Below are 23,946 nucleotides of genomic sequence, written 5' to 3' on the forward strand. Positions count from 1 at the left end.
TGCGCGGCACGAGGGCATGGCTCAGCTGCACTGCCCGGCGCCCGCTCCCGCCGCGGCACCTACTAAGCCAGCGCCGTCAACTCCGGTCCGGCGAGGGCCGTTGAGTCCGGCACCTGTGACCTCCCCGGCACCCGCCGTGGTTGAGCTCATCATACCCTCCACTCTGGAGGTATGCTCAGTGGCGAAGGACCTGATTGCGATGACAGAACCAGCACCGCCACCACCCCCGGCACCGCCGGTGAGGGTGATCCAGTCAATCGGAAAGCCGGCCCTGATTTGCCCAGCTTCTATCAGCGCCCCTGACCGGCACCGCTCCCAATCGCGGTCCTGCAGATGATCCAGGTCCCGGCACCGCTCTCGCTCTTTGCGCCGCTCGCAGTCCCGGCACTGCTCCGCTGCATGGCACCGGTCAGACTCGCGGCACCACTCCCTATCCCGGTCGCCGATCTACTATTCTCGGCACCGCTCCAGGTCCCGGCACCCCTCCTGGCACAGTTCACCTCGGAGCCGCTCACGGCGCCGCTATTCCAGATCCCGGTCGATCTCCCGGCACCGCTCCGGTCGACGGTCCCGGTCTCGATCTCGGCACCGGGATGCTCCACGGCACCGATCCCCCGTACACAGGGGCACCAGATCTGTCGGGACTTCCGCCCAGGGCTTCTCTGCTCCTCCATGACCTTCCAGGCATCCGTCAGCGTCGTCCCACGCGGACAGCTATTACTCCCAGGACCGCGATGCAGATGTGCCCGAAGGTCTGTTTCAAGAAGCCCATCCCCAAGCGCAGGGTACTCAGCAGTGGCCCTTTTGGACACCTTGGGCGTATCACCAGGCCCAGGGTGCTCCTTTAGTCCCCTCACGTGCTGCCTCATCGGAGCACCGGGCACCAGAGGCCACAGTTAGTCGCCCTCCGCCAGTGGGCACAGACGACCAGTTGGCCCAACCGTCTGCGTCACCGACGCCGCTTGAGCAGGAACCACCACAAGACCAGGAGGTGGTACAGGACCCCCTTGTTCCCGGCGTCTCGTCGTCTTCCTCGCCGGATGAGGCAGTGACAGGCACTTCTTCCTTGAGCCCGCCTCCGATAGACCTAAAGGCTCACCAGGACCTCCTCAGGAGGGTTGCCCTGAATATAAATCTCTAGGTGGAGGAGGTTCCTGAGGTCGAGGATCCCATTGTCAGCATTCTTTCAGCTGATGCACCCACTAGGGTGGCTTTGCCTTTTATTAAAACTATACAAGCCAATGCAGACACCTTGTGGCAGTCGCCGGCCTCCATTCCGCCAACAGCAAAGGGGGTCGAGCATAAGTACATGGTACCATCCCGGGGGTACGAGTACCTGTATATACATCCTCCTCCTTCCTCCCTGGTGGTCCAGTCTGTTAATGAAAGGGAGTCCCATGGACAGCAAGCCCCGGCTCCAAAATCCAAGGAGGCTAGGAGGATGGACATTCTGGGCCGAAAGGTGTACTTGGCGGGTGCCTTGCAGCTTCAGGTAGCGAATCAGCAAGCTTTGCTGAGTCGCTACAACTACAACACCTAGGCGGAGATGAGCAAGTTCCGGGAGTTGCTTCCCCAAGATTCCCACCAGGAATTCGCAGCCTTCCTGGAGGAAGGGAAAAAGGTGGCCAGGACCTCCCTGCAGGCCTCCCTAGACGCGGCGGACTCCGCAGCCAGAACCTTAGCGTCCAGTATCACCATGAGGCGCATTTCCTGGCTGCAGGCTTCCAACCTTCCTCCGGAACTGCAATACACCATCCAGGACTTACCCTTTGATGGTAAAGAATTGTTCTCGGAGAAGACTGACCCTAGACTCCAGTGTTTAAAGGACAACAGGGTTATCATGCGAAATCTGGGCATGCATACCCCCGTGACCCAGTGTCGCACTTTCCGCCCCCAGCCCTTCCGTCCTTACTCTGTGCCTAGGGAGAGACAGGATTTTGGCAGATGCTGAGGGCCCGGTGGACGTAGACGCTAATCAGGTCCACAAACGGGTCAAAGCCGCGGCCCCTCCAAGCCACCGGCGGGTCCAAAGTCGTCCTTTTGAAGGTATGCCCGAGGACAGCATACCACTTCCCGTTCAGGATCCTTTCCCTCCCTTCTCCAACCGCCTCTCCTACTTTTTCCCTGCGTGGTCCCACCTGACTTCGGACGTCTGGGTCCTGCGCATTGTGAGGCAAGGATACCACCTCCAATTTGCTTCAACCCCGCCTTACCACCCTCCCTCCCAGTCCCTCTTCAGGGACCCCTCTCACCAGCAATTCCTCTTACAAGAGGCCCACACGCTTCTCACCATCGGAGTGATAGAGGAGGTGCCAAAGGAGAAATGGGGCAAAGGATTTTACTCCCGTTACTTCCTGATCCCCAAGTCAAAAGGCGGTCTCAGGCCTATCCTAGACCTACGGGGCCTCAACAAATTCCTGATAAAGTTGAAGTTCCGCATGGTCTCCCTGGGGACCATTATCCCGTCCTTGGATCCCGGAGACTGGTATGCTGCCCTCGATATGAAGGACGCTTACTTTCACATAGCCATTTTTCCTCCGCACAGGAGATACCTCCGCTTTGTAGCCGACGATCGGCATTTCCAATTTGCGGTCCTTCCCTTCGGCCTATCCACAGCCCCTCGCGTGTTCACAAAATGTATGGCAGTGGTCGCCGCCCACCTCCGTCGTCAAGGGCTTCACGTGTACCCATACCTGGACGATTGGCTCATCAGGGGAGCCTCAGAGGAGCAAGTCAGACTGCATGTACGTGTGGCATGCAACCTATTTACACGTCTCGGCCTACTGCTCAACGTGGACAAATCCACCTTGGTCCCAACTCAGAGATTGGACTTTATAGGAGCTACCTTGGACTCCACTCTAGCCAAGGCCTGTCTGCCTCAGCCAAGATTCCTGGCGATGGCCGAGATCATTCACAGTCTGCAGACCTTTCCCACGACCTCGGTCCGCACTTGCCTCAGTCTCCTAGGCCATATGGCGGCTTGTACGTATGTCACCAAATTCGCCAGGCTCCGCCTCCGCCCTCTTCAGACATGGCTCAATTCGGTGTACCGCCCGGGCAGGGACTTGATGGACACTTTATTCACCATCCCGCCGAGTACACTGCGCTCCCTCGACTGGTGGCTGAACCCCTCCATGGTGTGTGCGGGGTTGCTGTTCCACCCACCGCAGCCCACCCTGTCTCTGACGACAGATGCGTCATCCCTCGGCTGGGGAGCCCACCTCGGTCACCTTTGCACCCAAGGGCTGTGGTCATTAGAGGAGCTGTCCCTCCATATAAATGTCCGAGAGTTCAGAGTGGTTCGCCTCGCGTGCCATGCATTCCACAAACTACTCCATGGCCGTTGTGTCTCCGTGTTTACAGACAACACAACGGCCATGTATTACATAAACAAGCAGGGAGGGACCCGATCTTCCCCTCTTTGCCATGAGGCCATCAAACTATGGGAGTTTTGCATAGCCCATGCAATAGACTTAGTGGCGTCCTTTCTCCCGGGCGTTCGGAACACTCTGGCGGATCGACTGAGAAGATCCTTCCTGTGTCACGAGTGGTCCATAAGACCGGACATTATCCATTCGATCTTCTGCAAGTGGGGCTTTCCCCAGGTGGACCTATTCGCGTCTCGCGCGAACAGGAAGTGCCAGGTGTTCTGCTCGTTCCAGGGTCATTCACCAGGTTCGATCTCGGACGCATTCCTCATCCCGTGGAAGCACAAGCTGCTCTATGCCTTCCCTCCGTTTCCACTAGTGCACAGGGTCCTATTAAAACTCTGACAGGACAGAGCTCATCTTATACTGATTGCTCCAGCGTGGCCCAGGCAGCACTGGTACACCACGCTGCTCAGCCTCTCCGTAGCCACCCCAATCACCCTCCTGCTCTGCCCGGACCTTATAACGCAGGAGCACGGCAGTCTCCATCACCCGGACCTTCCAGCCCTCCACCTCACGGCATGGCTTCTGCATAGTTAGACACCTCAGAGTTGCGCTGCCCCGCCCCTGTGCAGCATATTCTGCTCAGTAGTAGGAAACCTTCCACTCGGTCCACGTACTTGGCCAAATGGAAACGTTTCTCAGCCTGGTGTGCGTCACAGACTCTTACTCCCTCGGAGGCCCCCATTGTAGTCATTCTGGACTACCTCTGGCACCTTAAACAGCAGAGCCTTGCCATATCTCCCCTGAGGGTTCACTTGGCTGCCATATCAGCTTTCCATCCTGGAGAGGGTGGTCATTCCGTGTTTTCTCACCCGATGGTCGCTAGATTTCGAAAAGGGCTGGAGCGCCTCTACCCTCAAATTCGTCACCCTGCCCCCACCTGGGACTTCAACCTAGTACTAAACAAGCTTATGGGTCCGCCCTTTGAGCCGCTGGCAACCTGCTCTCTGTTATATCTATCATGGAAGACAGTTTTTCTGGTGGCCATTACTTCGGCCCGGAGGGTCTCCGAGCTTCGAGCACTCACTGTAGACCCCCCTTACACTGTCTTTCATAAGGACAAAGTTCAATTGCGGCCACATCCCGCTTTTCTCCCTAAGGTGGTTTCAGCCTTCCATACTAATCAGGACATCTTCCTCCCAGTTTTCTTCCCGAAGCCTCATTCTTCTCCACGGGAGCAGCGGTTACACTCCCTAGATGTCCGCAGGGCGCTTGCATTCTATATTGATCACACAAGGCCCTTCCATAAATCCCCCCAGCTTATGGTGGCAGTGGCGGACCGTATGAAAGGCCTCCCCATCTCCGCGCAGAGGATCTCCTCTTGGCTAACTGCGTGCATACGCACATGCTATGACTTAGCCCATGTCCCAGCGGGCCCACCTCACTGGCCCACGTACCAATCCAGGAGATATGCCGTGCAGCGACCTGGTCATCGGTCCACACGTTTGCTTCGCACTGTGCTCTAGTCCAGCAATCTAGAGATGATGCGGCCTTTGGCTCGGCGGTTTTGCACTCCGCCACATCTCACTCCGACCCCACCACCTAGGTAAGGCTTGGGAATCACCTAACTGGAATGGATATGAGCAATCACTCGAAGAAGAAAAGACGGTTACTCACCGTTGTAACTGTTGTTCTTCGAGATGTGTTGCTCATATCCATTCCAAACCCACCCTCCTTCCCCACTGTCGGAGTAGCCGGAAAGAAGGAACTGAGGGGTGGGTGGGTCGGCTGGGGTATATATCCGGGGCCATGGTGGCGCCACTCCAGGGGGCACCCAGCCGACCCACTGAGTGTTGTTAGGGTAAAAGTCTTCCGACGAACGTGCACGCGGCGCGCGCACACCTAACTGGAATGGATATGAGCAACACATCTCGAAGAACAACAGTTACAACGGTGAGTAACTGTCTTTTTTCAAAAGGGAAAAATATTTTCCATATGGATTCAAATTTTAAAACGTCAAAATTGAATCCAATCACAGAAAAAGTAGTTTTTAGAAGTAAAATTTTCTGATCACTTTTGACATCTCAGTTTCAAACTAACAGGGAATAATGGAAGCTGCTTTATTTGCAAGGAGACAGAATTTACAATTGCACTGAGTTGATTAGACTTACTTTTTTTACAGATGAAAGTTCCATTAAATTGAAAATTTTTTACCAGACTGGGATTTTTTAAAATATTTTTAACACATGCAGGTATTTTTGAAAAGGAAAAAGGGATTATGTTTGAAAGTTTAGGAATGCCAAATACAATGATTTTTAAAGTATAGAATTGTATGGTTTTTTTAACATTAATATCAAATGATGATGTTTTTAAAAATGAAAGATGTTTTATCTTTTGATGCTTCTGCAATACCTGTATAATTATGACAGCACAGTCTCGGTGTGTGCCTTATGATCTGATAAGGAGACGCTTTATTATTAGATCTGAAAACACAACCTATTACGTTTTGAATGTGTAAAATGCTGTTGTGGTATGGAAAATGACTGTGTAAAAAAGGCACCTGATCACTAAAGAGATCTTACATTTGTGTTTTGTCAGAGTCATCTTTGGCAAACTTGACTAACAAGAATACATTTTTACTACTACTTCTAGCACTGCGCAGCCCATACGCAGTGAGGGTGATCTGTATTCTTTTCTGGCTTTGGCATCATCAGAAAAATACTAAAATTCTGCAATCAGATTGTAGTTTAGTATTGATGGAAAATGAGCTAGAAAGAACATAACTGGGGTTTTAGATCCCAGATTGAGTTTGCAGAGCTGGTAACTAAAATAATAATAATAATTAAAAAAATCTTTTATGCTTGAAATGAATGTGTTAAAATTGGAAACCCTGAGCTGTCAATAAACATGGCTGAATGTCATTTTTAGAGTCCAATTGTACTTTTCTTAAAAATACTTTGGCTGTTGATTTGCATGAGGGTGAATTTAGAAGTCTAACACTTAAAAAATTGACAAACTTACACTTTATTTCAAATACTATGGATCTTTCCATAAAATATTTGTTTTTGTAGCTTGTATCTCTGACTCCTTAGGTTAATTTATCTCAGAACATGAGCTATCCAAATGGATGTTCAGTTAATCTTATTTTGCTTATTTTGAGGAACTCAGTGCAAGAAGTCTTCATGGTTATTTCAGCCTCTGCCCAGTATAGCTAAAACTTGTTTGTTCAGTAGCTTCTTGTGATAAAACAGTTCTTACTAACCGGTTAATAAAACAAATTGCCCCTTAGTTCCTGCAGTCCCTTATGAAGATGGTAGGCCAGGCGTGCAGTACTTGGAATTCTACTTAAAACTGTAGAGGAGACTGATGATCTCACCAATAACAGTAATTTTTCCCATCATGTCATTTCCTTCACCAGTGTGTACTTGCCCACCCACACATCATGTTTATTTTTACTTTGCATCAGTTACAAGAAGCAGTGTGTGTGTGCATGCACTTGCATGTACATACCTACCAAACATAGTGTGTATGTGTGCTAGACACTGTAATTATCAAAATTTAACAGTTTAGGGTGGGATTTTCAAAAGTGTTCAACATTGGCTGAAGTCTGCTCCCATTGGAGTCAAGGTATTTGGGATTTACTTCAGTAATAGCTGAATAAGGCCAGTCCTGAACGTTTCTGAAAATCCTATTCTTAAAATATTCTGGGTCCTGTGTAGTCTTTTGGGGAGGAGGGCAGAGTGATCTTAGATAAAGATCTATGGAAATGACATATATGAAGTCCAATTACAAGAGGATTAACTCTTAGTTTTGTTTTGTTTTTTGTTGATGGGAACTTATACATTTTATGAAATAGCTCATAAATAGAATCTCACTAATTCATATGAAGTGTGATTTGTGTATTTACAAACTTTGCAGATTAGAAGTAAGTAAATAAATCTCAGAAAATAATTATACTGTGCAATACAATTTACTTTGTTCTTTTAGTTTCATAAGTGTATGTAGTTGAATTTTAATTATTATGTATTTCATAGTACACAATTGAATGTACAGAGTAATTTTTAAAAAATAAAGTCTTGGTAAGATTAGATTTTTCTCCCACACACCTCGCCAAGAAGTGTGGTAAGATTATCAGATTTGTAGTTCAGCAAAGTGATAAGTAGTGAAATTATACTATATTAGCATTATATTAAATAGAAAAAAATGGTTAGTTGAACAATTTGTTTCTAAAGTCAGGAAATGCAAAATTCCAGGCTCCAACTGCTATGTTAAGTTGGCAGCGTCTCATATCCCTGTATGTTTTATGAAATAATTTTTATAAAAAGCTAGCTCTTTAGGCATGGGTTTTAAGAACGGCATGAGTGCTATTGTACTTGCATATTTTGTATCTGAGACTACTGCAATTGCATATGTAGTCAGGTTATTGTTCACTCAGAATTCCTGATTACAATTTCAAACTTTTGGGCCATAATGACAAATCAGGAATAGAAGATACTGTGTGTGCAATATGACTACATTAACATAGGTGTTCAAACCTGAACTTTATCATTTCATGACTTGGTGATTTTAAGTGACCAACCATAAAACATCATTAACATATTTTTAAATTAAATTCTCTAGGTTTTATGAAGCAAAAAACCTTGACGGCATAAGCACTTGAACTGTCTTACAGTTACGTAAGCACCTAACACAACCTCACAACATCTGAAAGATTTAACCTTTTAAACTATCTTGAATATATAGGATGACTTAAACTGCCATATAGTGGAATAAGTGCTAAAACTGATAATTACATAATTTGACAAGTGTGCATTTACGAAAGTACTTAAGCTACTTCAACTCCTTAAAGTGTACTTTTACTGTACTCTTAAAGGTGACAGTAAAAATGGCATTATGTGATACCATATTGTGTTGCAGGTCATATTTGTTCAGATTACAACTAAAAAGATATTTTTCTAACTGTTAAAAAGAATATAGCTTGTGATGTTATCTCATGAATCATCCACAGTAATAGAACGTCTGCCCTCAGTTATACCATGCAACTTTATTGCGTCCAGTGAGTCTGCACAGGAGATGAAATTGGCCTGGCAATTGGAGATTAATAAACAATTATTTAAACAATTTATGAACCTGAATAGCAGAACACAGTTGGCTCTATAGTGCTTGCAAGAGTAAAAGGTAGTTAACTTTTTTTTTCAAAGCAGGTATGAACCTGAATACAGAGAGACCAGGTTTGTAGACTAAGAATGTGCCTCATTTATACAGACAAGGTGGGTGAGGCATTTTCTGTTGTTGGACCAACTTCTGATGGTGAAAGAGACAAGCTCCACAGAGCTCTTCCTATCTTGTCTCTCTAATATCCTGGGACCAACACGGCTCCAATACTTCAAAGCTCTTTTATACAGTCACTTTCAGAATAGAACAGTATTTTAAAAGTGGTGGTTGCCCATTAAAAGGCGTTGTAAAATATGTATGCATGTACAATACAGGTCTTCTAAGTGCAAGTCCTCATACATTCCCCCTTACATATGCAATAACCACTTTTTAATTGTGAATAACTTCATTATCCATTATCATTATACTTTTTTTTTCCTAGTAAAGACAATTTACATTGTTTCACCATTATTTAGACATCTGGCAATATTTTTTACCTGGGAAAACTGTATTTTTTGTCTCCTTGAAAAACTCCGATAACTTAAAAAAAAAACAGCGAGGAGTCCTTGTGGCACCTTAAAGACTAACAAATTTATTTGGGCATAAGCTTTCGTGGGCAAGCTTATGCCCAAATAAATTTGTTAGTCTCTAAGGTGCCACAAGGACTCCTTGTTGTTTTTGCTGATACAGACTAACACGGCTACCACTATGAAACCTGTCAGATAACTAAAGTTACTTTGCTCAAGCTCCCAAAGAAAGTTGTATTTAGGGGAAAAAACAAGCATAGAGAATTACAGCTGATGAAAAGGTAAATTTTTCATAAAGTTAGAAGTGTGTGAACACAGAGTCATATGATGGGAACTGTTTTGCAACCTGAAGTTCAGTAAGTGCTTCCAGATGTTTGCAATAATTAAAACTTGTAGCACAAGCAGTTGCTTTGCAAAGTCTTAATTGTTGATATTCATGACTTTTAAAAGATTATTCTGTTAACCTAATTTTTGATAAAACTACTTTTGTCCAAGTCTTTTAATGTAATTGATGCAAATTTTACTCTGTACAGTTTGAAATGCTCACGGGTACTCTACCTTTCCAAGGGAAAGACAGAAAAGAAACCATGACTATGATTCTCAAGTGAGTACACTCTTACTTATGTTTTCTACAGGGATGCCCTCTAGGCTGCAAATCTAATTTCTTCTCCCTCATTTTCCAAGGTATTGGTAAATCCTCACTCCCTATTCCTATTCCACTTTATAAATTCCCTTTTCCACCCACCTAATTTGCCTGTTCCTCCAATCCTTTCCCTTACCAGTTGCAAATAATTTCATATAATCCTTTTAATCTAATATTTCCCTAATTTATAACAATATCTTCTCGAGCTCCACCTTCTCCCCAATTTTGTGCCCATGATATTTCATTATCCTCTTCTGCCTTCCTCCTTATTGCACCCTATGCATTTCTGACATAAATCCATCTTTTAAAATAGTCTCCCTTATCTTTTCCTGTTTGTTCCCTTCTCCTCCCCCTGCTCCTTACACTACCTCCTTTGCCAACGTTGCTCTCCCCTGGTACCTTTCCCCCAGGTTTCCAAAATCTGCATCCACCTTTGACCCTCATGAACTTGCGCTATCTCTAACCTTTTGAGTCATCTTGCTGACAGTATCCTTGACTGTTTTCAATATGAGCTTTGGGTTTGCTTTAGCTATAGCATGGAAATTGCTTACCGACGTGTAGTTAATGATCTTATTTCTGCTAACAAAGACTTGCTGTATCTCCTTGATCTCAGTACAATCTTTGATATTGTGGAACTCTTCCCCTTCCAGACTTTGTCTTTACTTGTGAAGGAATCTCTAGTTTCTTCTTATCAGGGTTGCATTCCTACCTATCAAGCTACTATTTCTGTTTCTCTTTAACTGTTCTGTGCTAAGACCCTTCCACTGGGAAGTCTCACAAGGCTCAGCTCTCGATCCCTCACTCTGTTTCCCCCCTTTTGTCATTTTATCTCTAACCTCAGTCTTAGCTACTTATCAGGGGTTGGCAACCTTCTGCATGTGGCCCATTAGGGTTATCTGCTGACCCATGCTGCTTCACACAGCTCCCATTGGCCGGGAACGGCAAACCGCGGCCACTGGGAGCTGCGGGAAGCCATGCCTGCGGGCGGTCAACGTAAACAAAATGTCTCATGGCCCATCAGCGGATTACCCTGAAGGGCCACGTGCCAAACGTTGCCGACCCCTGACTTACAAATTGATTCCAAATTGTATCGTTAGAGAGCTTTAATGACTCCTCCCTGTCCATTGACAGGCTGTTTTGAAAAATTAAATTTATGGTTTCCTCTCAGATTCCTTCCACTAAATATCTTTCAAAGAGGTGCATCAGTAAACATAATCTATCTCTTTTCTTTCCCTGTCTGGCTCAGCTCTCCCATTTGCTTATTTTCTACATGCCATCCTTGGCCTTGAAGTTTCCTTTTCCTTCTGCATCTTACATTTGTAAATCTATTTATCAATTCCAGTTTATGCCATTGGCTGAAATCCCATGGCTGAAATCCTCATTCATGTCATCATCTTCTGTTAATCTTAATTATTGCTAAATTCTAATGTTCCAAACTCAAGCAGTGCTGCCCACCTCATGTTACTCATGGGGGAATTCTGCGCCACTGTGCAATGCAGAATTTGCACCGAAATTAATGTTTTTTGTGCAGAATTTCCTCCCCCTCCTGCCACCACAGAAATGGGCTGCAGAGCTGCTGGATACCGCAGAGCCCAGCTTGCAGGTAGATGATGCTGCTGGGGGCAGGGAAGGGAGCTGGAGGCTACCAGGCAGCTGCAGTTCCCCGCACACCTTAAAGGAAGGAGGCGGTGTGCATGAAACTCCATATAACCCCGGGACCCAACATCAGGCTGTTTCTCCCTCTGTATCCCTGAGCTCTGGGCTGGGGAGGGGTACCACAGCTGGATTCTGGGAGGTAGGGGGTGCGGGTATCTGGCTGGTGGGCCTGTAGCTGGGCTCTGGTGGGGAGGAGGTGCATGCAAGTTGCCCTGCAGCTAGGCTCTGGGAGGAGGGGTGTGGATGTCTGGCCTGGCCCACCTGCTGGGCTCTAGGGGGTGGGGAGAGAGAAACAGGAACTGAGTTGTCTTAAGGGTTTCCTTAACTCTACTCCTCAAGGAATTTTTTGTCTGTATTGTTACAGACATCAGGCTGGTCTACACTAACGCTGTAGGTCAATCTAAGTCACACTAGTTCAGTTACATAAGTTAAGTAACTGAAGTTGACGTAACTTGGGTCGACTTATAGCGGTGTCTAAACCGTGCTATTTTGATGGGAGACACTCTCCCGTCGACATAGCTTCCATCTTTTGGGGAGGTGGAGTGCAGACATCGTCAAGAAAGCGCTCTCCCATTGACTTAGCATGTCTTTGCCAGATCCACTTAATTGACACTGCTGCATCCATTGCAGTGGTGCCGACTTAGCTGGCAGTGTAGACTGGCCATATATAGTTGCTGCTAGGTATTTTGAAATAAATTACCAAAATAACTGAAACTGGTGTGATTGTATAGTATTATTTTGACAAATAAAATATGCAGAATTTTGCAGAATTGTAAAATATTGTGCGCAGAGTTTTTAATTTTTTTATGAGAAATTCCCCCAGGAGTATCGTGTACGAGAAGCACAAAACCATACATCAAGGCCAGCCTGAGACAGTTGCTTCCCCCATAAATCTCAGGAGTCAATTCAAATCTCCCACCTCATTTTTTAAAACTGGGTTTGTTTCTGCCTACCTCTCATACACCACATCTTTACATCCCTTACTCTGCTTATCCACATAGGATTTCTCTCTATCCTTCAGTGCTGCCTTTCTTCAGTTGGTGTAAGAGTCTTCTCTATACTCTGCCTGCCTATGTCTTTCTGGCTAATTGACTCTCCAACTATTTTCATATCTCATCTGAGCACACATCGTTTCTCCCTTGCCTATACTCTTATTCTTTTCATCTTCTAGATTTTAATTTCAATTTTGAAATTATATTGTTTAATTGAGATTATTGTACAAAAATGTGATTATAAAATAAAGAAATGTAGTACTGAACTGTCTCATGTCTCTCCTCCCAAATACTCTTAGAACCATTTACAATTGTGGGACTGGTGTACAAAACACATGTTCCACTGTGCACTGTTTGAGGCACATTACTTCACTACTACTCCTCTTCCCCTTAAATTCACACACAATGCACTCTTCCTACCGTGCACTTACATTTGCTTGGGTACTTTGCTTTCAAGACAGGATCAAGAAAGTTTTTTGTTTAAAATTGAGAAGTTTTGTCATTTGAAGGAATCATAGTTTGCAGTAATGAGATTAATTTTGTATGCAACTCTTTTCCTATCCAGTGCTTTTGTATAGGATTTGTCTCCACCCATTAGCAACTGGAGACAAGATTGCTGTCTCTCATGCAGCTGTATAACCTAGAAACTCTCCATTAACAGTAGTCATTTTTGCTTTCTGCTGTGTGCAGTGGCCAATTGAGGATTTACAGAAGGGGTCCTCTGCCATAACAGAAAACAAGCAATGACAGTCCTAGTCGCTGCAATTTAAGGAAAGGGAGTTATGTCCTGCAACTACAGGCCCCTTAGTACAGTCTGATCCACTACTTCGTCTGGTAGATGCAAAAACTCTGGAGTTTCAACTGGATTCTCTCTCTTTGTCCATTGAGCTACTTCTCCAGAAGGTCAGTGACACTTCTGCTTTTAGGCACAGATTTGGTTCTCTCAAAGCAGTCAGTCTCCAATCTTGACTTGCCATAGTTAAGGCTGGTCTACACTACTTAATTTAGGTCAACCTCCAGCCACCACAGTACTTCAATTGGCTATTGCTATCCACACTACCTTGCTTCTGTCGTTGGTGTGCTTGCACTGACTGAAGGAGGGGTGCTGACAGCCAAACAGGGTTCACAGCAGGAGCCCCACACCCACCCCAAGGTGACAGCTTGAGCTGTGAGCCTGGCATGGGCTCAAGGAGCCTACCAGCAGTGAAATTGAAATTCTTGTAAATTTCACAGCTGCCTGCACCTCAGAGCAGCAACCCGGGCTCACAGCTGGAGCCCTGAAATTGACAAGAATATCAATTTCACTGCATAGGCTCTGTGCTGTAAAATTGAGCCCCATGCCAGGCTCATAACTTGGGCTGCCACCCCAGGGTAGGGGGTTGGGGCTCCAGCTGTGAGCCCAGCACCAGGATCAGTTTCACAGCAGGGAGCCTACCAGCAGTGAAATTGACATTTTTGTCAATTTCACATCACCAGCTGCAAGCCCTGCTGCTGCTTTGAGCCAGACAGTTGTGAAATTGACAAGAATGACAGCCAACAGCTGAAGCAAGTAATGCAGCATCTATATAGACACTGCATTGCCTTAACTACACCAATGTAAGTGCTATGCCTCTCATGGAGATGGAGTCATGTTGGTGTAGCAGACCACTTACTTCGGTGGAAGCAGCATTCTAGTGTAGACACTAACATAATTATGTTGACGTAAGCTGCCTTACATTGACGTAATTCTGTAGTGTAGACCAAGCCTCACGTTCTAGTTTGAGGAGCTCTCTTGGATGATTATTTAAAAAGTAATTTTTAATCTTTCAATATAATCCCAACACATCGGGTCTCCTGGTCTGTGGCCTGCAATAGCTCTCTTGTGCTACAAGTCCACATGGTTGTCCTTCAGCAGCCATCAGGCAGCAGCACCCTGCTCTTTACTGTCTATCGCTCAACTGCTGTTCAGCCATGAATGGAAATATCTTGTAGAATGAGTGCAGTAAAAGGCACCGCATAGAAAATGCACATGCGAGGATGTTAACTACTAAAGGTTCATGATCACCAAAGGAGTAGCTGATGATCAAGCACCATCATCACCAGTTAACTGATCTTTTTCATAATGTGTACTACAATACTGAAGAGCCAATAGAGAAAGAAGAGATTTTCTCCAACTTCTCCTGTGCAGGAGGAGATGGGAAATTTGGTAACTTACTGAGGACCTGATTAATAGTGTGATATGAGGTAGTGGGGAGGTGGCACTCTCCTGCAAGTAGCTTGGCTGATGGCACCTCTCCCTCAGAATAGAGGGAAGTTGGATACTCTCTTGTAGTCTGTGTTGTGGATCCTTGTGGAAGTGTAGAGGAATGGAAGAAACTTTGGGATGTGATGGGGAGACAGGTTAAGGGCGGGGGGGAAAGGAAATTGCATCTTTCTTCGTATAGATGCAGACGTGTATTTCAAGTAGGTATTTGTGCACCCCGCCCGCCAGAGCCTTTTACCTAGTAGTATCCATAGAGGGGTGGCCCTCATTCCTTTAGCCCCTCCATTGGCTATATGAGACAGCACTGCCTCAAGCCCCTATTTCTCCCCCACCCCCCAGTTCCTTCTCACTGGCTGTCACCTAGAATCAGAGCTCTGTGTGGCTATCATTTCATAGCTTTGCACTTTGTCCTCTTAGCCTAGTTTTATTGTATATAGTCTAGTTAGTTAGTGTTAGAGTAAAAGTTTTAGACTATAGCGTAGCGGTACTGCTCCCTGGTGACGCCCTCACCAGCGTTCAATTCCTAACAGTGACCCTACAGGCGGTGCTTGCTCTGCCTTGGCAAAGTCCACCTTCAAGTGTGCTGTTCAATCTGTAGATTATTTAAAAAGATGACTCAGATGGCATGAGACCTTCCCCTCAAGCAGCACCTGCATGAACAAGCCCTGAAGCCTGACTCAGTACCAAGTCCTTTCTCAAGCCACAGATCGCCCTCCAGTTTGGAAAGTGCTACTGCCTTCCACTGCGGGTCAGGGGACTTCAGCGTGCTGGAGTTTTAAGGTCATCCACAATGCACGTCATGCCTTCCAGGACCGCAGCAGGCATTCAGTGGTTCACATACTCACCAACAATACCGCCATGGTGTACTATGTGAACAAACAAGGGAGAGCCCACTCCAGATCATTCTGCCTATAGGCAATCAACCTGTGCAATTCTGCATCAAAGAGGACATCACCCTGGTTGCTGTCCACTTACCAGGAGTCCAGAATCACCTCACAGATCATGTCAGGTTTTTCTCCCCAAGCCACAAATGGTCCCTGAAGTTAGAGACCCCACATTGTGAAAATCATCCAAAGGACAGCTCCACAGTCAACCTCTTTGCGATGAGGGAAAATAGGAAGTGTCATCTATTCTGCTCTCGGAAGGGGCTCAGCTCAGGCTCCCTCTCTGACGCTTTCCTCTGCAACTGGCAGTTGACTCTGCTGTACGCATTCTCTCCTATCCTGACCATTCCCCATGTCATCACCAAGCTCAAGGCAGATCGAACCAGGCTTATCCTGATTGGCCTGACATGGCCAAAGCAGTGCTGGTTCTCGCCCTTTCAGTTCAGCCTCCCATGCTGCTGCTACTTCTCCTTCCTGAGCTCACACATGACTGCGGCTGCACTCTGCATCCGGCGATCAGGTCCCTTCACCTTACGGAGTGGCTGCTGCATGACTGAACAAGGAGGAAGAGCACTGCTCCAGGCTGTCCAACAGGTCCTATTTAACAGTAAGAAGCCTTCTGCTAGAACGACCTACTTGGCAAAGTAGAAGAGATTTTCTATGTGGTCCTTGGCCCGTGGGACCCATCCAGTGGAGACTTCTATCCAGGATATCTTGGATTACCTGCTACGCCTTCAGGAATTTGACTTAGCACTCAGTTCTCTCAGAGTACACTTGGCAGCAGTATTGGCATTTCATCCACCTATCCAAGGGAAATCAGCTTTCTCCAATGCAGTGGTGATGAGATTTCTGAAAGGAGTGCTCTCCCTGCATCCTCCAGTCCAAGAGCCAGTCCCCTTGTGGGACCTGAACACGGTCTTAGCAGCTCTAATGGGGACTCCATTCGAGCCCCTTGCTTCCTGACCACTGCCCCTCTTGTCTCATAAAACAGCATTCTTGATAGCCATTACCTGTGCAAGGAGTGGGTGTGAGTTACAGGCCCTGATGGCTGGGCCTCCTTACAGTTCTCCAAGGACAAAGTTACACTCCGGCCACATCTGAAGCTTGTATCCAAGGTGGTCTCTCAGTTTCATTTGAACCAACGTGTGTACTTGCCTGTATTTTTCCCTAAGCCGCATTCGTCCCTTGAGGAACAACACCTCCATACGTTAGATGATAGACGCTGTCTAGCCCAGTGGTTCTCAACCTTTTTACCACTGTGGGATGCATCCAATGCTACCTGTATGGCCCTGAGAATGTCACATTGGCCGCAGCTCTGTGCCGATTGGGCCACAGGTTGAGAACCACTGGTCTAGCTTTTTTTGAACAGGACTGAACAGTTTCATGCTTCGTGTCGCCTGTTCCTATCATATGCGGACCTCATGAAGGGTCAAGCAGTCTCTGTGCAGACTATCTCTAGATGGATAACGTCTTGTATCAAGACTGCGTATGAGACAGTGTCGGCTACACCACTTCAGCAGATATGGGCACATTCAGTGAGAGCACAGGCAACGTTGGTGACATTCCTCAATGACATTTCCATATTGGACATTTGTAGGGTGGCCACATAGTCATCCGTACATACATTTACAGACAATTACGTGATCTCTGCTTCTTCCAGAGCAGATGTTAATGTCGGAAGAGCAGTCCTTACTCAGGTAACATCCGAAACCCACCTACAGATGGAAGTACTACTCGCTAGTCACCTACTTGGAATATACATCTGCATCTACTCAAAGAAAAGAAACTGTTACTTATGGTATCTGTGGTTCTTTGAGATGTGATGCAGACATGTATTCCATGACCCATCCTCAATCCCTTCTGTATCAGTCTTCCCCTGGACATTTGGTACAAAGGAACTGAGTGGGGTCTGGCAGCACTGCCTCATATAGCCAGGGGAGGGGCTAAAGGCATGAGGTCCAAGCATGCCCCTCTACAGGTACTACTAGGCAAAAGTCTCCGGTGAGCAGGGCGCATACTCCCATATTTGGAATACACATCTGCATCACATCTCGAAGAACCATAGTTACAGTAGGTAACGGATCCCAGTCTCTTATACCATGCCCATCACCACAGTATCTGATGGAAAAAGGAGGGTACAGATTGAGATATGATAGATGTGTGTGCACCATTAGATGGGGAGAAGAAAGGTAGTGTGAGGAGCTTGGGATACTGTGCGAAAATAGAAGTACAGAAAAGGCAAAACCAAAAACTCAGAAGGAGAACAAGAGATGCAAGAAATAAGTTGACTTGAAATGGAGTAATAAATCCCCCCCCCCCAAAATTCCCAGGTCTGTGTTGTGTCAGGAAAATTACTATAAGAGGTCATGGGGGCAGTAAGGATGACTCTAAAATAGAGGGCTAAATACTATTTGTCTTCACATCTTTCCCTTTACTGTCACGTATTCTAGTTTTTCATTTTGAAAATAAGGCAGGACTTGACAAACTGGTGAAATGAGGGAAAAAGAATTAGACACGTACGTGACAAAATGGTCTCTTTCCAAACTCTGATCATTGCGGGTATCAGGACATCCACTATTATACCAGATACTGCTTTTTCTTGCCACCTACTTGTTTGCCTCTTTGCCGTGAGGGGAGCATTCAGTGTTTTTCTAATGGTCTCAGGATATGTCCTACTTGTGTCTTCTAACTCAGCAGTTCCTGCCTGCAGTATTACATGGATATTTAAATTGCATCCCAAATTTTGGCCATTTTCGTAGATCAGAGTTCCTCCCAGGACTGCTTTTCTCTTTGTCAAGGAGACTGGCTTACTTGCCACAGACTGGTAACAGTTAATTACAAAAAACAACTAATTGTAAGCCTTTTCATCAACACCTACTTTCCTTCCTACTACCTCGGCCTCTTATGTTCCTGGTCCAGTACTTGAAATATTACACTGCTGGAATAGGGAAGTTTGAGGTTATATGTCTACATGATTGACAGCACTTTATTTTGGTTCTGATGTCTGAAGCCAAATTATCAATGGTGTTAACTTGCCTGATGTGGTTAGAGTGAAGGACTAGAAAAAAGTAAATAGTTGATTCTTGCTTAAAAACATGTGTATGCTATTAATGTGTTTTTGTTGTATAGAGCCAAACTTGGAATGCCCCAATTTTTAAGTCCTGAAGCACAGAGTCTTCTGCGAATGCTCTTCAAACGAAACCCTGCAAACAGATTAGGTAAAATACTCAGACAAAAATAATTATTTCCGCTAGTAGTTCTTCACAGTAAATAAACTATTCACAGCGTTTTTTCCCTTTTTTTATAATAGGGGCAGGTCCAGATGGAGTTGAAGAAATTAAGAGGCATTTATTTTTCTCCACAATAGACTGGAATGTGAGTACTTTAGTAAAAGAGCTTCTTTATAAGGAAATTATAATCGTTATAATAATTTTTAATTCACTTTCACCACTGCCTTCTCTTTAGAAATTATACAGAAGAGAAATTCATCCACCTTTTAAACCTGCAACTGGCAGGCCAGAGGATACATTTTATTTTGATCCTGAATTTACAGCAAAAACACCGAAAGGTGAGAGAATAATTAACTGTAATTTAAGTATTCAAAAGTAGAAGAAACTTTCAGCCATTTTAATGTTCATAAATTGTCTTCTATCTGGTTAGCTTTGACTGACTACATTATATGAAAGATTTTATATAAGCCTGTAGGTGATATGAATGGCACTTCATTACTTGTGCATTTGTATATTGAGGATGCAAAAATACTTTATGTAATTAACAATCTCCAAACCGGTTTATAGTGTGAAATTATTTTCCAGTGTTAAAACTATGATTTTATGCTCATTTTATTCAGTGCATATTAGGACTACTGATTACTTACTGCTTTGGGATTTTTTGAATAAATTGGAAAGAAGTCTTCCTGAAGACATTTGTTCTGTTTTTCAGATTCACCTGGTATTCCACCTAGTGCTAATGCACATCAGCTTTTTCGGGGATTCAGTTTTGTTGCTATTGCATCAGATGATGAAAGCCAGGCAATGCAGACTGTTGGGGTTCATTCAATTGTTCAGGTGAGTGCAATTACTGAAGAATAAACATAATGAATGAAAACAAATTATTTAAAAATGAGTTGTCCTTTGCATAAAATAAGATGTAGCTTTATGTCATGCCTTTCATAAACAAGATACCTGAAAACATTTTATAATAATTAGACTGATATTAATAGTACTGTAAGACTGGGGTTTATCCTCTGTTGTTCTTTGTAAAGCGTCATGAAAACTTCATCAAATAAAGACAAGAAAAATACACCTCAAATTATTTTATCCAAAGAACAGCACCTCTGACAGTGCCGAACCTACTGCTTCTATACATTGTGTGTGATCAGGCATGGGTTTTGACCCCTGAAAAGCAAGCAATTTAGCATCTGAGCCATAATGACTGCTCAAATATCTGAATAATCCAGGCTTAACATTTTGAAAATGTTTTACATTTTCTTTATAAAGTCAATCTTTTTTTTTTTAATTGCATGTAGATCATTTTCTTCTGTGTTATAGGATAAACGTTGGGTTCATACTATGCAGCAAAACCCTTCTGAAATATGACTTGAAACTAGAATGTAGAGATGGTTTGGATTGCCATTTATTTTAAATCCTGTCAATTATGAGTATAGAGATGATCCCTGCCCTTCCTCCCTCTGCGTGCGCGCGTGCGCACACACTCTCTTAAAAAAAAAATATAAAGAATTATGCCAGTCTAAAATACTTCTTGAACACTTTACATGTTGTCTGACAACTACCCTAGTGTGTCAGGGTGCACAGGAACTTTTGGTTTCCTAATAGAATTGGGAGAACAGATTAAACACAGACTCTCTCACATTAATGATTGTGACGTTTTTACTTCTGAAAGTAGTTCACTTGGCCTGTTAGCTGAAAAATGCTGTTTCTATATGCTCTGTTGTTGCTACGGCACATTTTTGAACAATTAAACTCTGGTTAGAGACATCATTCCATGATCTGGGGAAGGACAACATGAAGCTGGAGTTAGGGGAGAAGTATGCATCATGCTCCTTTTCTAAAATTTAGAATTTATAAGGTTAGCATGGGACTGTTATTTCATTGTTGGAGAGTGTGTGGAAAAAGGAGAGATATGAAGCAGTATGAGGTCCTGCAGCCAATAGTTATGGGGCCAACAGCATGGGAGAAATAGCAGATGTGTTTGTAGGAAAAGAAGACTAAGTGGGTATAAAAGAAAGTGACAGGCCCAAGTAGGATTTTTAAGTAAAAACTTTATTTCTACCACCTACTTCCATTAATTTTTTCTTCACATACATTTGGAAAATATATTTAATTGCTGAAAACTTTTCACTTGTTTGTATAGGAAGTTAACATACTTCTGATACAAAATGATATCATGTATGCTGCTTTCATAGACAATTTGCAACCATCTGAGGCCTGGTCTACACTAGGCGTTTAAACCGGTTTTAGGAGCGTAAAACCGATTTAACGCCACAACCGTCCACACTAGGAGGCACCATATATCGATTTTAATGGCTCTTTAAACCGGTTTCTGTACTCCTCCCTAACGAGAGGAGTAACGCTAGTATCGGTATTAACATATCGGATTAGGGTTAGTGTGGACGCTGATCGACGGTATTGGCCTCCGGGAGCTATCCCACAGTGCAGCAGTGACCGCTCTGGACCGCAATCTGAACTCGGATGCAGTGCTCAGGTAGACAGGAAAAGCCCCGCGAACTTTTGAATATTTCCTGTTTGCCCAGCGTGGAGCTCCGATCAGCACGGGTGACGATGCAGTCCGAAATCAAAATAAAAAAAGAGCTCCAGCACGGACCATGCGGATGTGATCGCTGTAAGGGCAGGCAAATCCGTTCTATCAGCGCTCCGTTACAGAAGATGAAATTCAGAATCCTTTTTAAAAAATCTCCAGACAGACGCCATAGCAGGGACTCTGCGCACTGCAGCGTGACAAGCGTAACGGAAAGCCAAAGAATCAAATGGACGCTCATGGACTGGAGGACTGAAGCTATCCCACAGTTCCTGCAGCCTCCGAAAAGTATTTGCATTCTTGGCTGAGCTCCAAATGCTTCTAGGGTCAAACACAGTGTCCCCGGTGGGTCACGGCATAGCTTGGCAATCTACTCACCCCCCCACCCACCCACCCCCAGAAGCGAAAGGGAAAACAATCCTCTGACTCTTTTACATGTCACCCTATCTTTACTGAATGCTGCAGATAGACACGATGCTGCAGCCGTCAACACCAACATCCTCACTCCCCCCCTGCCATGGGTGGCTGATGGTACAAAAGGACTGGTAACCGTCCTCGTCATCAGCCTATTGGCACATGGGGCATTAACCATGCTGACTAGCATCCGTCAGGTCGATCAAGGGCTCCTGACCCTAATTTTTTATGGTGGATGGTGGATGGTGCAGTATGGCTGGTAACCATCGTCATCATAGCAAGAGGGGGCTGAGCTCCATCAGCCCCCACCCTTCATGTGTAAAGAACAGATTAAGTTGCCCCTGGACTAGCAGCTTCTCTCCTACACACTGCTTAATGTCCTGTCTTGACTATCATAGCAGCTGGAGGCTGCCTTGCACTCATTTCTCACTAACAAGTCACCATGTCTTTTTATTCCTTCATTCTTTATTACTTCATCACACAAGTGGGGGGACAATGCTACGGTAGCCCAGAAAGGCTGGGGGAAGAACGGAATCAACAGGTGGGGTTGTTACAGGAGCACCCCCTGTGAATAGCATACAGATCATAGTTTCTGCAGGATCTGACACAGAGCAGCTGTGCTCTCTGGTTCTATGATACAGTGGTTATCTAGTACACTTGCCTATATTCTAGGCAGGACTGATTCTATTTTTAGATACCAAAAAGGAGGGATTGACTCAGGGAGTCATTCCCAATTTTGGCTTTTGCGCCCCTGGCTAAGAGCAGCCAGGGGCACTTATGACAGCAGCAAATGGTACAAAAGGACTGGTAGCCATAATCATCCTCACCAGTTCCAATTTTTGGAAGGGTTTGGATGGTGCAGTATGACTGGTAACCATCTCTGCTGTCATGCAAAAGCATGCTTCTGTGTAGCGCTGCCGAATCGCCTCTGTGAGCGGCATCTAGTACACATACGGTGAGAGTCACAACAAAAGGCAAAACAAGCTCCATGATTGCCATGCTTTGGCATCTGCCAGGGCAATCCAGGGGAAAAAGGCGCGAAATGCTTGTCTGCCGTTGCTTTCCCAGAGGAAGGAGTGACTAACGACATTTACCCAGAACCACCCGCGACAATGATTTTTGCCCCATCAGGCACTGGGATCTCAACCCGGAAGTTCCAAGGGGCGGGGGAGGCTGCGGGAACTATGGGATAGCTAGGGAATAGCTACCCACAGTGCAACGCTCCAGAATCCGACGCTAGCCTCGGACCGCGGATGCACACCACCGAATTAATGTGTTTAGTGTGGCCGCGCGCACTCGATTTTATAAAATCTGTTTTACAAAACCGGTTTATGCAAATTCGGAATAGTCCCGTAGTGTAGACGTACCCTGAGAGTTCTTTAAAGTGATTGATCAAAATGTGGACACGTCTTGTGTTCTCTGTCTAACTATAGCTTTTTTACAACATCTAGAATGCTCATAAGTTTATTTGCGCACACTATATACTTCTGGTGTTTAGTGGAGAGGATTTGTGGATATTCATGTACCCATCGAATCATATTCATAGATTGTGGGGCCAGATCATCTAGTCTTACCTGCAAGGTTATAGAATTTCCCCAAATAATTCCTAGTGCATACCTTTTTGAAAAACATCCAATCTTGATTTAAAAGTTGTCAGTGATGGAGAATCCACCATGACTGTTGGTAAATTGTTCCAATTTAGACAACGATTTGTTTGTAACATGAATTTTAAACTGATAATGTCCCTTTAATTTATCAGTCTCAAGGGATTTGGATACAAGTATGAAAATCACCGCATAAACTATAGCTACATTTGGTATTTGTGGTTGGCTCATACGTGGACAATGACTTGATTTTCATAAACCGTCATTTCCTCAATTTGCTTCAGAAAAAACTTGTGGAATTTGCCCATATAAAGGGTGTACACTGTCAAGAAACTTAAACTGAAGAGAGTGGAATATGGATTGGAAGAGATTTTCTTCAAAGGGAAACTAAAGAAGGTTGAGGGGAGGAAAGAGAAGAAAACATTGATTATTTTCAGTAGCTGCAAATGTAATTTGTAAAGTTTAAAATCATTTTTAATTGGGATAAATTCAGAGGGGGCTGAGCAAATAGGAGCAGGCACTATACAAATTGTCATTGACTAGCTCCTGTGTATCCTCAACTGCTGTTGATTTTAGATGTGTTGTAACCACTTGCCAAATCCATTTGAGTCAATTTTCTGGCAAATGCCAGCTTCACAGAAAACTTTATTTTTAAAGTCAATCTTAAAACCAGTTTGCTAT

At 44.8% G+C, this 23,946-nt stretch overlaps 1 protein-coding gene across 2 annotated transcripts in view; it reads left to right on the forward strand.

Annotated features, from left to right (window-relative positions):
* Positions 1–23,946, forward strand: part of RPS6KA3 (ribosomal protein S6 kinase A3) — a 139,381-nt gene that overhangs the window by 76,565 nt on the left and 38,870 nt on the right. For both annotated transcript variants that reach the window (XM_045013097.1, XM_045013154.1), the window contains exons 10-14: positions 9,586–9,656; positions 18,599–18,687; positions 18,780–18,844; positions 18,935–19,037; positions 19,412–19,536. In XM_045013097.1, the coding sequence (XP_044869032.1) occupies positions 9,586–9,656; positions 18,599–18,687; positions 18,780–18,844; positions 18,935–19,037; positions 19,412–19,536 (453 nt within the window). The remainder of the gene's footprint in view (positions 1–9,585; positions 9,657–18,598; positions 18,688–18,779; positions 18,845–18,934; positions 19,038–19,411; positions 19,537–23,946) is intronic.

Source organism: Mauremys mutica, chromosome 1 (genome assembly GCF_020497125.1).
Source record: "Mauremys mutica isolate MM-2020 ecotype Southern chromosome 1, ASM2049712v1, whole genome shotgun sequence".
Classification (NCBI taxonomy): domain Eukaryota; kingdom Metazoa; phylum Chordata; order Testudines; family Geoemydidae; genus Mauremys; species Mauremys mutica.